Below are 14426 nucleotides of genomic sequence, written 5' to 3'. Positions count from 1 at the left end.
GGGGGGATTTAAAATGACAACTTTTTCACAAAAAATTTACTTTTTCAACATAACTTTTGAAAATGTTCCGGAAGGTCTGACACTTTTATATATATCTTAAATTAAAGCTAATGTAATATACTTTAATTTGAAAAAAAAAAAATTTGATCTCTGGACTTGTCTTCACGGCGAAAATGGCTACCGAATGCTATTTTCGTATGAAAATTCTCGTTTTTATTATTTATATAATATTTAACTTTATAATGCTATAACTTATTGAAAAGTTAATGGATCCACACAATTTTTTTATGAGAAATAATATTTTTAATAAACCCTTTTTCATTTGACATACTTTATCTTTATCGAGATATTAATAAGAAACCAGCAGATCAAGTAGCTTTTGGAATAAAACACCAATTTTTTAAAATTAAACACTATCTAAAGATTTGCATCGAAGCGTTTATTTTTGATAGTGATTTTAATCACTGTCAGATATCATTATACTTGATCCAACTATACTACGTTACAACTGTGCCGTGACCCCCCTGTGCTGGGTTTTTTAATAATAGGTCTTCAGTTTGTAATATTATAATGAAATTTATTATTAGGAAATGAAAAATTTAGAGAGTAATTATATTATATTTATTCACTCACAATTTTCCAATAAGTAAAAATAAAACAATAGAATTTATTTTATTTAAAGAAAAAAATTTTAAATAATTTTTTTTAAATTTTCTATTAATTTTTAATACAATTTTTTTGTCAATGATTATTTCCCTTATGTACCTTTTCGTTTAGGTATAAAATAATTAATATCTTCTTAACTAAATGCTTAAAAATGTTCCGACCGGTATTTTTTATAGAAAAATTATTTTACAATAAATAAAGTGAATGTGATGTTGTCATTAGTGTCTTTTATAAACCCAACCTATACATTTTTTTGTCAGTGAGTATTTCTCTGATGTACTTTTCCATATAGGTATAAAATAATAAACATCTTTTGAACTAAATGCTTAAAAATGTTACGACCTGTTTTTTTCATAGTTAAATTATTTTACAATAAATTAGATAAATTTGATGTTGTCATTAGTGACTTTTATAAGTTACTAAAGATGGTTTTAAATATTACTTCATTTAAATAAAAAAATATGTACAATTGATAACATGACAAAACTAAAATCTGAATATTGTTCTTGTTTCAGAGATAATTGAGTAGTTCACAAGAATAAAGAAATTACACTTTAATGTCAATAAAACATACCTGGATTTACAAATATTATATTATAATTTAAATATTCATTAAAAGATTCTTCATCACGAAAATGTTTTTTAATGTCATCATTTGTATTTATGCTCTAGATTTATAATATATAAAACAATTTAATATATTAGTAATAATTGTATTTTAAATGATATATTTTAACATACTAAACAAATGTTTTTTTGTAGTAATGTACTAAATTTTGTATCTCCACATATAACGTTAGACAATACTTTGTATAGATCTTGATATTTGTACTTTTGATAATAAGCTAACACAAATGGCATATATTTTATAAACGTATATCCCAAGTTTTCACATGTGTTTTTTCCATTCTTCATCTACTGGCTTGAATTTAAATTTAAAATTTAATGTAACACCATAATAATCTATTTCTGTTTTATTATCCATCTTAACAATTGTTAAATATGTTATTATCTGCAAATAATAAAAAAATTCTTAACATAATTATCGAGATGAAGTTCAAAGAATTATACATTAAGTATAAACTCAATATATTTACATCTTAGCACATAGGGTTTGAACTCTTTCTTGTAAGGCATTAACGTTAACGCTAGAGACAAGTTGATACACTTGATTTTAAAATATTGAACAAATACAAAGCCTGATGGTACTCATACGTGTTAGTTAACGTTAGTTCTTTTATTTTGTTTGAAGTCAGGCTTTGTCAATGTAAAGAAATAAGATAAGTGAGCTGTATGAATGAATGTAAAATGAATTTTCAAAACATATAACTTATAAATATATTATACATTAATCATAAAATCAAATAACTTCCAATTTGGGTAGGGGAACTTTTAATAGTAATGCCACAATGGCACTGATATAAACAAATAATAAATTACAAATAGATTTATAAAGCATTGACACGAATAATATATATTTAACTCGATGTCTAATAGATATTGAATTATAGACAACTGAATAATGAGTGGTGAATCTATTATTACAATAAATCTTAAAATGAAGATGAACAAGAATTATTCTTATCAGCTAATTGTAACGACTGATGATATTGCTGAATATTAAATGGATCAATTGAAATCAAATGCAATTAACTGATCAACATGTTCTATAACTGGTGAATGATACTGTGATTTATATCAGAAAACAAAAAGTCCCAAAGGCAATTTACTGAGAGCGCAATAGAGTGCGACAATCGCAAAGATGATATTTTACTTTTTATAAAAAACTATGGTCTCGCAAGTTCTATAGATCTTATAGCTAAAACACGCTAAGATGGTGGCAAAAATGCAGACATAGACAGAAGACCGACAACTATTCAGTTAACCACAACGATAGCTTAAATAATCACAACTCAAATTCTTGACAGCACATTCGATCCATGTGTATCCAACACCAAAATTGTCCAAACGCTAGATCGCCTAGTATTTTATATCATTATAACACTTGCAATTATCTCATCGTCACTATGTTTATTTATATATTAAGGAGCCTCACATAAGCCTTTATGCCATTGATTCCAGTAGGAGTACACGTTTACGACGGGCACTATAAGTGTTTTGCAGGAAAAATATTACATCTGAATCAGTGGAAGAAAAATATATTAAAAATTAAATTATTAAAACCAGGAAATTTTAAAAAGAGAATATAGTAAAATGTATTGTGTATAAGGTCGACGTTTGTTAATGAGGTATTCCCCTTAGGCGTATTCAGCAATTATTTTAGGACAGTATTTAATATAATTTTACTTTTTTAAATTTACTATAGAATTTTTTTTTTGCTAAAAATCAAAATGATTATTTAAAAAAACGGTAGCACAGTGGGATCGCGCCACAGTGTGAACGAGGCATAGATGGGACAAGTATAGATGATATCTGACAGTGATTAAAATCACTATCATAAGAAACCCTTCGATGCAAATCTGTAGATAGTGTTTCATTTAGAGAAATTGGTGGATTATTCCAAAAGCAACATCAACTCTTATTCCCACTGTGCTGGGTTTTTTATTATCGGTTCAATCCATGCAAATCATCCAGAATCGGTTGCACGACCACCTGATATTTTTCTGAAATTTTCAGGGTTTATTCATTATGCTATTGTCGTAACACAGTAAAATAAACAGATGGTCGGTGTAAATGTGTAATGTGTGTACGAAGATGAATATGAGGATGTGGTGCCTGTTGTCTAGGTATTCACGTGCGTGTTGTCGTACAGCAAACACCGTGCTCGGCTGACACTCCGGGTTAGCTGTAGGTGTCGAAAGGCTGTTGTTATAGGAAGGGAATAAGGGTAACACCTAGTTGTAAGGTGCAGACGAAGTGCAAGACACAAATACTTCAAAGAGAGAACGGGGTAGCCGAGTATAAGGTGCAGACGAAGTGCAAGACACAAATACTTGGCGTACCAGGTGAGGAAAAATAACAGAGTACGAGGTGCAGACGAAGTACAAGACACAAGTACTCTGAAATGTTGTGGAAGAGAGTAGATAGGTTTAAAAAGGAATAAACAAAGACTTTACTTTAAGCAGTAAGCCGGACAGCGACAACCGAGTACTGAGACTGATGAATGACACAAGGCACTGGAGTCGACTGACCACGATGGTCAGGTCTATTAGGTTTTTATAATAATTAGAACTATTGCCGATTTGGCAATAAATATTATTTGTTAATTCATCAGACTCAGGAAGCGGATATGCTGTTTGTATTTTATTAAAATAATTCTCACAATAATGGTAACGTGACACCATCACACTATATTTAGATTAAAACAATTTTTTTTTTATGATTTTCCCATTTTTATGGCTACTTTAATGTAAAAAAAAGTTAAAAATAGCTAAATCGTTAAAAAAACACAGAGATTATTCAATTTCAACTCAATCGAAATAAAATTTTAGATTCGACCCTATTATAACTTAAACTTTACATTAAAAAAAAAAAAAAAAAATTAATGTGTAATTCTAAACTTTAATGACTTTCGAAAAATTTTTACTTAAAACTATCATAACTTTTTTTCTTAAAACTGCCTTTACTTTTTCAAATATTAACAAATCAAAATAATATTTTTTCATTATAAAACCTTAGATATTTCCTTTTCATTTGATATCATTTTTTTGAAAATCTAACACTTATACTGCTCATTGAGGGATATTTAAAATAGCAAATTTTTTACGAAAACTAACTTTTTCAACTTAATTTTTGAAAATGTTCCAGAAATACTGCGTCTTTTAAACATATATCAAATCAAAGGTTATGTTATATACTATAAACTGAAAAAAAAAAATTGTCCTGACACTTATTCTACTATGTGCAAATAGCTGTCGAAATTAAAAAAAAAATGTATTATTTGCGATAAAAATCACCTTCCATAAGGATGATTTTTGTTCTTAAAACTGCCTTTACTTTTTCAAATATTAACAAATCAAAATAATATTTTTTTATAATAAAACCTTAGATATTTCCTTTTCATTTGATATCATTTTTTTGAAAATCTAACACTTATTTACTCACATGGGGGATTTAAAATAGCAACTTTTATACAAAAACTAACTTTTTCAACTTAACTTTTGAAAATGTTCCGGAAATACTGCGGAAAGAAAGCAAATACTTCCTCTCGAAGTTTAGAAACTTCGTCCATAGTTTCATTAGAATTTTTATTTTTAGGCATCCCGAACTGTTATATAATCAAAAGGTTTTACAAATTAAAATTGATGTTGGAATCCGATTAACTAGATTTCGCGAAAACATACAAAGAAAAATTGCGCGTTTGCTCAACCAAAATGGAGTCGTATACTAATACAATTACAAAAACGTTTTATATATTTTCGTCACTAACAACACTTATTATATACACGACAAATAGTTTGAAATTTTCCGGATTTTGAGTATACAAGATATCTTCTTCAATCTCTATTCCCGTTTGTTGACCGATGATCCCGGACAGACCCCCAAGAAATGTGGGAAATACAACAGGCAACCACAGGAACAGAACAAAGACGCGATATCATTATTTTATTTATATATATATGTAATTTTGTTCAATAATAAGTTGATCGATTCTACAATAAAGTGGTTTATTAATATTAAATTGTATAACAAATACACACATAAACAATACACAATAAAGAATCGATAATTTAAAACTTATTACTGTATACTCTTTAAATTATATAAAATAAAAATAATTATAAATTATTAAAAATGTTACCATAGATTTTACACCTTAAATCTATATGATAATACAAATTACAACAGTGGTCAAGGTGTCCCTATAAACAGTGCCGCCACTGTTATATATATTTATTAATACACAAAAGCTCTATTAAATATTAACAAACAAAAATAAAATATATATTTAATTATACACGAAAACAATGTAAAAAATTCACACAACACAAAAATAATATATAAAGCAGAACACATATATAAAATAAAAATGTACATAGAGATACGTTTTAGCCAACTCACGACTTGATTTAATATTCCCTTCTTATAATACTTAATGATACCACTATCTACCTCCAGACTCTGGAAGTGGTGCCATCTAGACACCAATGGTACCCATATTTATATCTTCTTCCTCTTTTTAATCCCAACTACTTGGGGTCAGCTTAGAAGATACATTTATATCTTTAACATAATCACAGTTTGTTAAAATTTTAATGAGAATTCAATAATTTTGAATTACATACACCAAAGTTGTATTAACTGTATAGTAACTATTCTGTGTTTTTTAATTTTATAAGTATATTTGTTTACTTATTTTAAAAGAGATAATAATAAAAATATTAATTTTGACGTCTTGATTCCTCGGCCATTCTATTACTTATAGTGTTAGGATAGCTTTCTACAACTTCATTAATTTCAGTTGATGCAAAATATTCTGCTTGGTTTTTTGATGTATTTATATTTCCCAAATTATTTTCTCGGCTCAAATTCTTTTGAATATCTCTCACGTGATTCTTTTTCATGATCTGCGCAGGGTGACGAATGTACTTTTTATTTCTTGTTTCTAAAATCTTTAAATGTTTTACTACAGATTTCTTATAATGTTTTGTCACTATAAACAAATACAATTTTAATTAATAATTGTCGTCTCATTGTAGTTTTCCAAGTGTCCATCAACCACTTGCTTTATTTCGCTCATGTTCCAAATAATGATAATATATTCACATAAATTTCTGATCTTATAGTTTGAACAATACGTTTCTACAATTTATTTATTTCTTAGTATATTAGTGCATGTTATTCATTTTTAATTAATTATAAAATTTAATAAAAAAATATTTGTTTGAGTGTTCCTTTAACTAAAATTTAAAAGAATAACATTACAAGTGTCAGAAGTAGACAACAGAATATGGACGATTGTATAGTACAGAAAGCCTATAGAAGAATCTAGTTGACCAGTTGTTATAAAGATCATTTATTATATTATTTCGTGGGACAGCTGATCACCAGCATCTTGCTTTACTCACCCCCTTGCCCACCCATCACAGCAAATCGATGACCTCCGTGTCGGTTTTCATCCATGTACAGTTCATTGTCATAAGTCAGTAGTATTGTTTTACGTGTCACCTTTTTTCTGTTGCAAGCGCCTTCGCTTGAATAGTAAATTATTCGGCCATTGTATGGCATAATTTTTTATTATTTGTTTATTGCACCCTTGTGCTCAAAGTTTACGTGCCCTTGCACGCCACTAGTGATTGGGCCCTGACCATCACTAATCATTATCATTGCCGTATTCTGTTCTCATCTGCCATTACGTACCTGGATTTACACTCTGACTCGTCATACTCAGATGTTCGACACCATTACCACAAGATCTCATACAGTCCACTCATCAACATCAACAACGTCATCTATACAACTGAGTTTTATATTATTTTTAATGTTATTTATTGTTTGTTTTAATTGAGATTAACTATATGTTTTATGCCGCTTCGCCGGCCACTAGTATTTTAAGGGCCCCCCGTTACCCCTTAAATTTAAGATACTCTTTGAGGAATTTCTAATATATGTAATTATTTGTTATTTAATTATTGTCTACTCTCGTTTACTTATTGGATGTATAGTTAACCGTCATCTCCAAGGTGACCCATTCCCGCATCATTATTAAAGTTTTATTAAACAGGCTTAAGGTAAAACGGCATTCTAGTGCGGTGCACAACTAGCCGTCCTACGGTCTAGCTGCCTCGTACGCATCAACGATTATTAAAAGATGTTGAGAGTATTCATATATTGATATTTCTATATAAGAATATTATACAAACATAACATATCACTAAAATTAATGTTAGTAAAACTTAACTATACTAGTTAAATGTACCTAGATACATTAATAGATTATTTAATAGTAACGTAAAATAATACAATAAAAGCGACCTATACATCCACAGATGTCTGTGACCTGGTTTGCGGCAAAATTGTATGTCTTGCTAATAACAGGAACAGAATAACAGGAAAACAACGATTAATCTTAACCAAAAGTTAGTGTGTTTTTAGTATCACTTTATATGTAAACAACTGGTTTGCGAAATTATGAGTGTATGTACACCCTTTTGCGGTAGTTCAAAAAGAACACAAAATAAAAAAAAAAACCCAGCACAGGGGGGTCTTGGCACAGTGGTGAATTGGAAGTTGGATCAAGTATAATGATATCTGACAGTGATTAAAATCACTATCAAAAATAAACGCTTCGATGCAAATCTTTAGATAGTGTTTAATTTTAAAAAAATTGGTGTTTTATTCCAAAAGCTACATGATCTGTTGGTTCCTTATTAATATCTTGATTAAGATAAAGTATGGGTTTATTAAAAAATATTATTTCTCATAAAAATATTGTGTTCATCCAAACGTTTTTCAATAAGTTATAGCATTAAAAAGTTAAAATGTAAAAAGTAAAATGATGAATTTTCACACGAAAATAGCATTCGGTAACCATTTTCGCTGTGAAGACAAGTCCAAAGGTCAAAATTTTTTTTTTTAAATTAAAGTATATTATATTAGCTTTAGTTTAAGATATATATAAAAGTGTCAGACTTTCCGGAACATTTTCAAAAGTCAAGTTGAAAAAATTAATTTTTTGTGAAAAAGTTGTCATTTAAAATCCCCCCCTGTGGGCAGGTCTAGGGTCAGATTTATAAAAAAAATATACCAAAAATATTGTAGTGATATCGTGCAACTATATAAAAAAAAATTATATTGATTGGGTTATTTTTAAAAAAGTTATGGCAGGTTTTAGTAAAAAAAATTGAAAATATTTCGAAAATTAGCGATTTTTAAATTTGTAATTTTTTTGGAGGTTTCCCCCATTTCCGGGGAACGAGGGAAATTTTTTCAATTTTTGAGGCTAATTTCTACAACTAGACATGATTTGTGATCTTTTGACGTATTGTTGAAAGAAATCCGTTCGGTGAGAGCTGAGTAAAAGTGGTAACAGACACAAAAAAAATAAAAAAATAAAAAACAGAGTAAAACCAATACCTTTTCAGCTTCGCATCGAAGCTTAAAGAATGAGAGTAAGAGGAAGGCGGTAAAAAATTATTATAGCTGTTAATATTGTAATTTTTAATACTTTATCATGAATAAATAAAGGATGGAGTATAGGAATGAGATAGAACAGGTGAGTTATTTATATTATTTTTTTACTAAAATTTTTCTTAAATTCTACTCTACAAAATAGCTATCTTAGATTTTTTTTACATTTTATTTAAATTTTAAAAATAATTAATATTTTTAATAAAATGTAAAAAAATTAATTATTGAGATTTATCTATAGACCTAACGTATAACTATTATTAAAAAAAAAAAATCAACTAAAAATATTAACTGGATCAAAAGTTATTTAAGTTGTCAGTGAGTGGTGGGCCACTCTGTATATATGTACCTTTTAAATGTTTAAATATACTAATGAAATTTCGTAGAAAAAAACATTTATTAATTATATGAAACAAACAGGAAATAATAAACAATATGTATTGGTAGCACATAAGATGTAGGGTAATAAACTATGTCTAAATTATTATATAAGATATGATAGTATTTTATAATATGTAGATCATTATTGATGAAAATGTAATAAATTACGATTAATAAAGAAATAACGGTGGCGTCGGGGAACACTTTTTGCCTTTGAACCTCGATCAAATTTAATATAAAAAGCCAAAAATAAAGAGCATTCTGAGACAGATGCAGTCAGATATTTACAGAGGCACTCACTACGCTCAATCATTTCACATAACGTAATATATGCAAGAAGTGATCCACCGTCTTCACAATTATATTTGTACAAAAAATACAATATCTATTTATTTAAGAGTGACACAGAAAATATCAAGGTAGGAATCTAATAAATTCACCAAAAATATATTAGGTTTAGAATTAAAATTTTATGAGTACATAGATTAAGTAGGCATACTTGAAAATAAAGTGATTATCAATAATAATAAATATACCAAGTATATTTAATAAATCGATAATGTTTGTACAGAGTTATTTGGCAGAGTTATATCGTGTCTATTTCAGGAGTTAGGTTGGAGGTTCATATGTATAGCCACCATACCACTCTGGGTAGACACACGAATGACTCAATCCCACCTATCATCGATAACCGTCAAAACTCGTGGCATTATTGATATTTAAAAATTGACAATTAATTATAATGAATCACATATTAATAAAATAACTTTATTTTTCTATCATCTTCTATCTTACTTACAGACCCTCGTACTCATATCCCAAGTAATAATATTATTAATACAATAAAGTAGTGGATCAAATAAGCACCCAAATCTCTTCATATTTTATTTTATTTATTTCTTTTAAGTAATTTTCAAAGTACTCCCTAAATTAATACAAGTAATAACTCCTTTTTAAATTACAAACAAATAATATTATTATTTTCTTTTTTTGATTCACTACGCATTGTTATTAAGTACAGCAAGTATATGATGGTAACAGGAATCCTTTTCTGCAGTGAATTAGAAGAAATATATGTATGTCGAGTGGGACTGTTATAATACAGAAGAAGAATCAAATTTAATTATTTATACAAAAAGTTATTATAAGCATCGAAGAGAACTTTGACAGTGGTTTCAGTCACTGTTCAGTAATTAATACTTAATATCAAAACTTGCGAAAGACAAGGTAATTTTTGTAAGTTATTTTATAAATTAGCTTACAAAACTTGAATCAATGAAAGCGTATTTAAAAATTCGAAAATTGAGAGACAAAAGTAATATTATTGAATTGACAAATTTATCTAATTATTTTGAAACGACACTGTAAATTTTTTAATAATATCTAAACATATATGTTAACATAAAATAATTCTTATGTATTCCAAGTACTTAATTTATATTTGTAACAAAAAAAAACATACTGGTTTAAAATAGAAATTATTGTATCCATTGAAACAGTGAAAACTTTTACAATTTTTGTTAAATACGAGTTAGTTTATAACATAATTTTGTTAATTCTTTCAGTTGGCGTTTTGCATTCGACGATTCTTATATTTTCTCATCAATTTCAAATATTCGACTATATTTACACAGTTCAATAATTGAACTGTAAAAATATAATTATTATATTTGGCTTAGAAATTATTATCATAATTTTTAATTAATCTAAATGGTACTATTACGAAGTGAATCACAGCATTCCATTAGTAAGTAGAACATTGTAAAGATATTTTATTTGTGGCGATTTATTGTTTGAAGTCAAAGAAAGATTTTTTAGAGAATTAAACAATTTTACAATTATTAATTAAAGTATATTTGTTTATATCCTCACTAAATATTTAACAAACTATTATTGTACTAAATTTCTTTATAATAAATATTTTCTTTAGGAAAATTCAATTTTTATGGTTATGATTAAATATATAGTTAGATAATATTAAGTATCCTAATAAATCGACAATATATTTCTCAAAACAATGAAAATACGTAAAAAGTCAAAAATAAGCATCTTGAAATATTTTTATGGTGTTTATAAATTAATTCACAAAAAAAAAATACATTTTTTTGTAAGGTTATAACATAAGTGTGTTTATTTTAATGGAATTGTAATGTGGATGTTGATGTAGTCTCGTTAAAACTATACCAAGTCAAAGTAAATTCTCAAGCATGAAAAGAAAAAAGTATGACATCGGAGGCCCAAAAAATTAAAATAAGAAAAATGGTTCACAAGCCTAGTAAGAAAATAGAAATAAAAAATGTATAATTTTATGGTTAATAAAATTATTATGTTCTCTAGCTCTTCATAAGCATATATATAAACAAACAAGTTCATCTAATAGCTATTATGTAGAAAAACAATTTTATGATGGTAAAAATTAATTCTTTTCAGCAGTTGATACAAATAAAAATATGTATAGAGAGTTTGACTTTTATATCATAAATACAAGGTCAATGAGAGCAAAACTTATTGCCATTTTTCTTTAATTCTTTTTCGAGTTAGAATTTTACTTTTGAATAATCCACCAATTTCATAAAATTAAATTCTATCTGCAGATTTGTATCGAAGCGTTTCTTATGATAGTGATTTTAATCACTGTCAGATATCATATATACCAGTACCAACTATGTCACTTCTCCACTGTGCTGCGACCTCACTGTACTAGATTTTTTATGATCTCACTTATTCAAAATAACTTGTACCTCAACAAAAAATGCTCATATATATAACTGAAAATAAAACATTTTTAAAACTTACCTCCATTAATGGGAGAAACTAAACAAATTAAAAATTCATCTGCAATATTGTTATTTTCTTAATATTAATTGTAATGTTAAAATATAAAGACATTTAAAACTACAAACTGAGCTCATTAAATCGGAAATTTATTCACTAATATCTTAAATCTCAAAGTAAAAGATTAATTACTTGTACTTTATTATTTATACATTTAATTAATTTCAAATAAAAAAAAACTTGTAAATTATTAATTAAAATTATTTAATAATACTTAAATATGCTTTTTAATTTAAAAATTATAGATTTTTTCTTTATATTTATTTACATTTTCTTGAGAATTTTAAAACTCTCTTATAAATCTTCTAATATCTCTCCTTACTAAAGTAATATCCTCTCTGTTGTTAGATAAAAGAAATTACTAATCTCTCTACAAACAAATCCCTTCTTGTCCTATTATTTAATGCAAATGGTTTAAAAAATCACACTAATGAACTCCAAACAACTTTATATAATAAACGTATTGACATTGCTTTAATAAAAGAAACTCATTTTACTCAATATTCACACGTACACATACATGGTTATAAGCTACATAAAGTTAACCATCCAGACAACACATCTCATGGAGGTGTGGCCATCTTAATAAAATCCGCAATAATATATCAAATTCTTCCAAATTTATAATTTACAATTTTATAAATTCTAAAAATTTCAAAGTACTTACTTCTCCAGGACCTACCTATTGGCCATGATTCCCCCATAAAAATCCAGATATACTGGATATATTTGTTACTAAAACCCCATCAAATTCTGTTGACAATATTCTCGATTTAAATTCCGACCATTCATCGGTTATTCTCACAATTAAAGACCGTCCGCAAATCATTACTGAACCACTAAGACTTTTTCACGATTCAACTGATCGTTTCCAATTTCATGACCTTGTAGATCAGAACCTCCAAATAAATATTAAATTAAAAACCAATGATGACATAAACGCTGCTGTAAATAGCCTAACTAATATTATTCAAACAGCAACTTGGGCTGCTAATACAGCTAAAAATGTACATACCACTAAACCGATTCACTACCGACTAATATTCGTATTCTCGTAGCAGAAAAAAGAAGAGCTAGAGCTCTTTACCAACGTACTCGCTTACCCTCACAAAAAAAAATATTGTAACGTGACAAAATGTGAATGTTATGATATTGATAGATTACTGTTTTGCTTTGCTAATGGGCGCGCGTACGTTATATCCGGCCGTGTAATCAGAAAACTGTACTGTTGCTGTCANTTATCATCAAAAAATGGTAGCCTTTGGAAAGCGATAAAGTAAGCATTACAATATTAAGTAACTACCACACCTATTAAAAAGACTGATAGAAGTCTAGCCTCGTCAGACCTTGAGAAAGCTGAACTATTTAATAATCACCTCTTTAACGCTTTCCAACCCCACCAAGATATTTCACATGACAATTTACATACGGTTCTTAGGTATCTCGACGTACCATTACCACTTACTCTACCAGTCAAGCATTTTACGCCAAGTGATATTATATTTACCATACAAAAATACTCTCTAAAGAAGTCTCCAGGTTTTGATCTAATTACTGCTGAAGTAACTAGATGACTACTTAAACGAGCATTTATCCTACTTATCTATATATTTAATGCTATACTGAGGTTTCCTACTTCCCACTTCTCTGGAAGCTCTCTAAAATCATTCTATTCCCAAAACAAAATAGATAAATTCTATTCTCCAATCCACTAATAAAAGATCTTTCAACTAATGTTATTCTTTGTAATCTTCTGAGACGCTTAAAGTGCAACTAGTATAGAGATCTATTAACTTAACTTTAGTTAAAAAAAAAAAAATAATAATAATCACTTAAAAGTGTCATCAATTCTTCAAAGCAAACAAATAATTGTATGTTTCATAATTAACAGCGTGAATTTCACCGCTATTGCTGGCATCCATAACAACCAAGATGCTTATTGAGCTTTTGAAACGACGTATTTGTACCGATGATGACGGTAGAAAGCATTTATATATATATTCAATATTTTTTGAGGACAAATTCTCCNCGATTATGACGGTAGAAAGCATTTATATATATATTCAATATTTTTTGAGGACAAATTCTCCTGTGCCATTAGAAAGAACCGCACAAATGTGTAATAAACAAAAAGAGTGTCAGGGGGTGGGGTGGTAGGTAGTGGTAGACAAAAAGAAGTAAAAAGGATATAGTGTGTTGTGGCAAAGGAATGTTGTTAAATGTGTTTGGGGCTCGGGGTGTGAAAGGGAAGAAATGTAACACAGGTGGCCAATAAGGAAATAATAATCGTAGCAGGCGTAGTGTAAAAAGGATGGGTACCAATGGAAAGTAAAAGTGTCTATAGATACCCAGTAGTGACTAAAATAAAATGAAATAAAAAGGGATCTCGGGGTATGTATGCTTGTGTAAAAACGTCTAATATATGAATAAGATGGAATTACAAAGAAGGGTCA

At 28.0% G+C, this 14426-nt stretch overlaps 1 protein-coding gene across 1 annotated transcript in view; it reads right to left on the bottom strand.

Annotated features, from left to right (window-relative positions):
• LOC126894937 (uncharacterized) overlaps positions 1-1617 on the bottom strand; it is an 11857-nt gene extending 10240 nt beyond the window's left edge. Inside the window, exons 1-2 of the mRNA XM_050666316.1 lie at positions 1408-1617; positions 1241-1334 (exon numbers count right to left, since the gene is read on the bottom strand). Coding sequence (XP_050522273.1) covers positions 1241-1334; positions 1408-1581 — 268 coding nt within the window. The 5' untranslated portion in view covers positions 1582-1617. The remainder of the gene's footprint in view (positions 1-1240; positions 1335-1407) is intronic.
• Between the last annotated feature and the right edge of the window lie 12809 nt (positions 1618-14426).

This window comes from Daktulosphaira vitifoliae, unplaced genomic scaffold (genome assembly GCF_025091365.1).
Source record: "Daktulosphaira vitifoliae isolate Bord-2020 unplaced genomic scaffold, ASM2509136v1 Scaffold_1, whole genome shotgun sequence".
Taxonomy (NCBI): domain Eukaryota; kingdom Metazoa; phylum Arthropoda; class Insecta; order Hemiptera; family Phylloxeridae; genus Daktulosphaira; species Daktulosphaira vitifoliae.
This window is presented reverse-complemented; position numbering and strand designations above follow the sequence as displayed.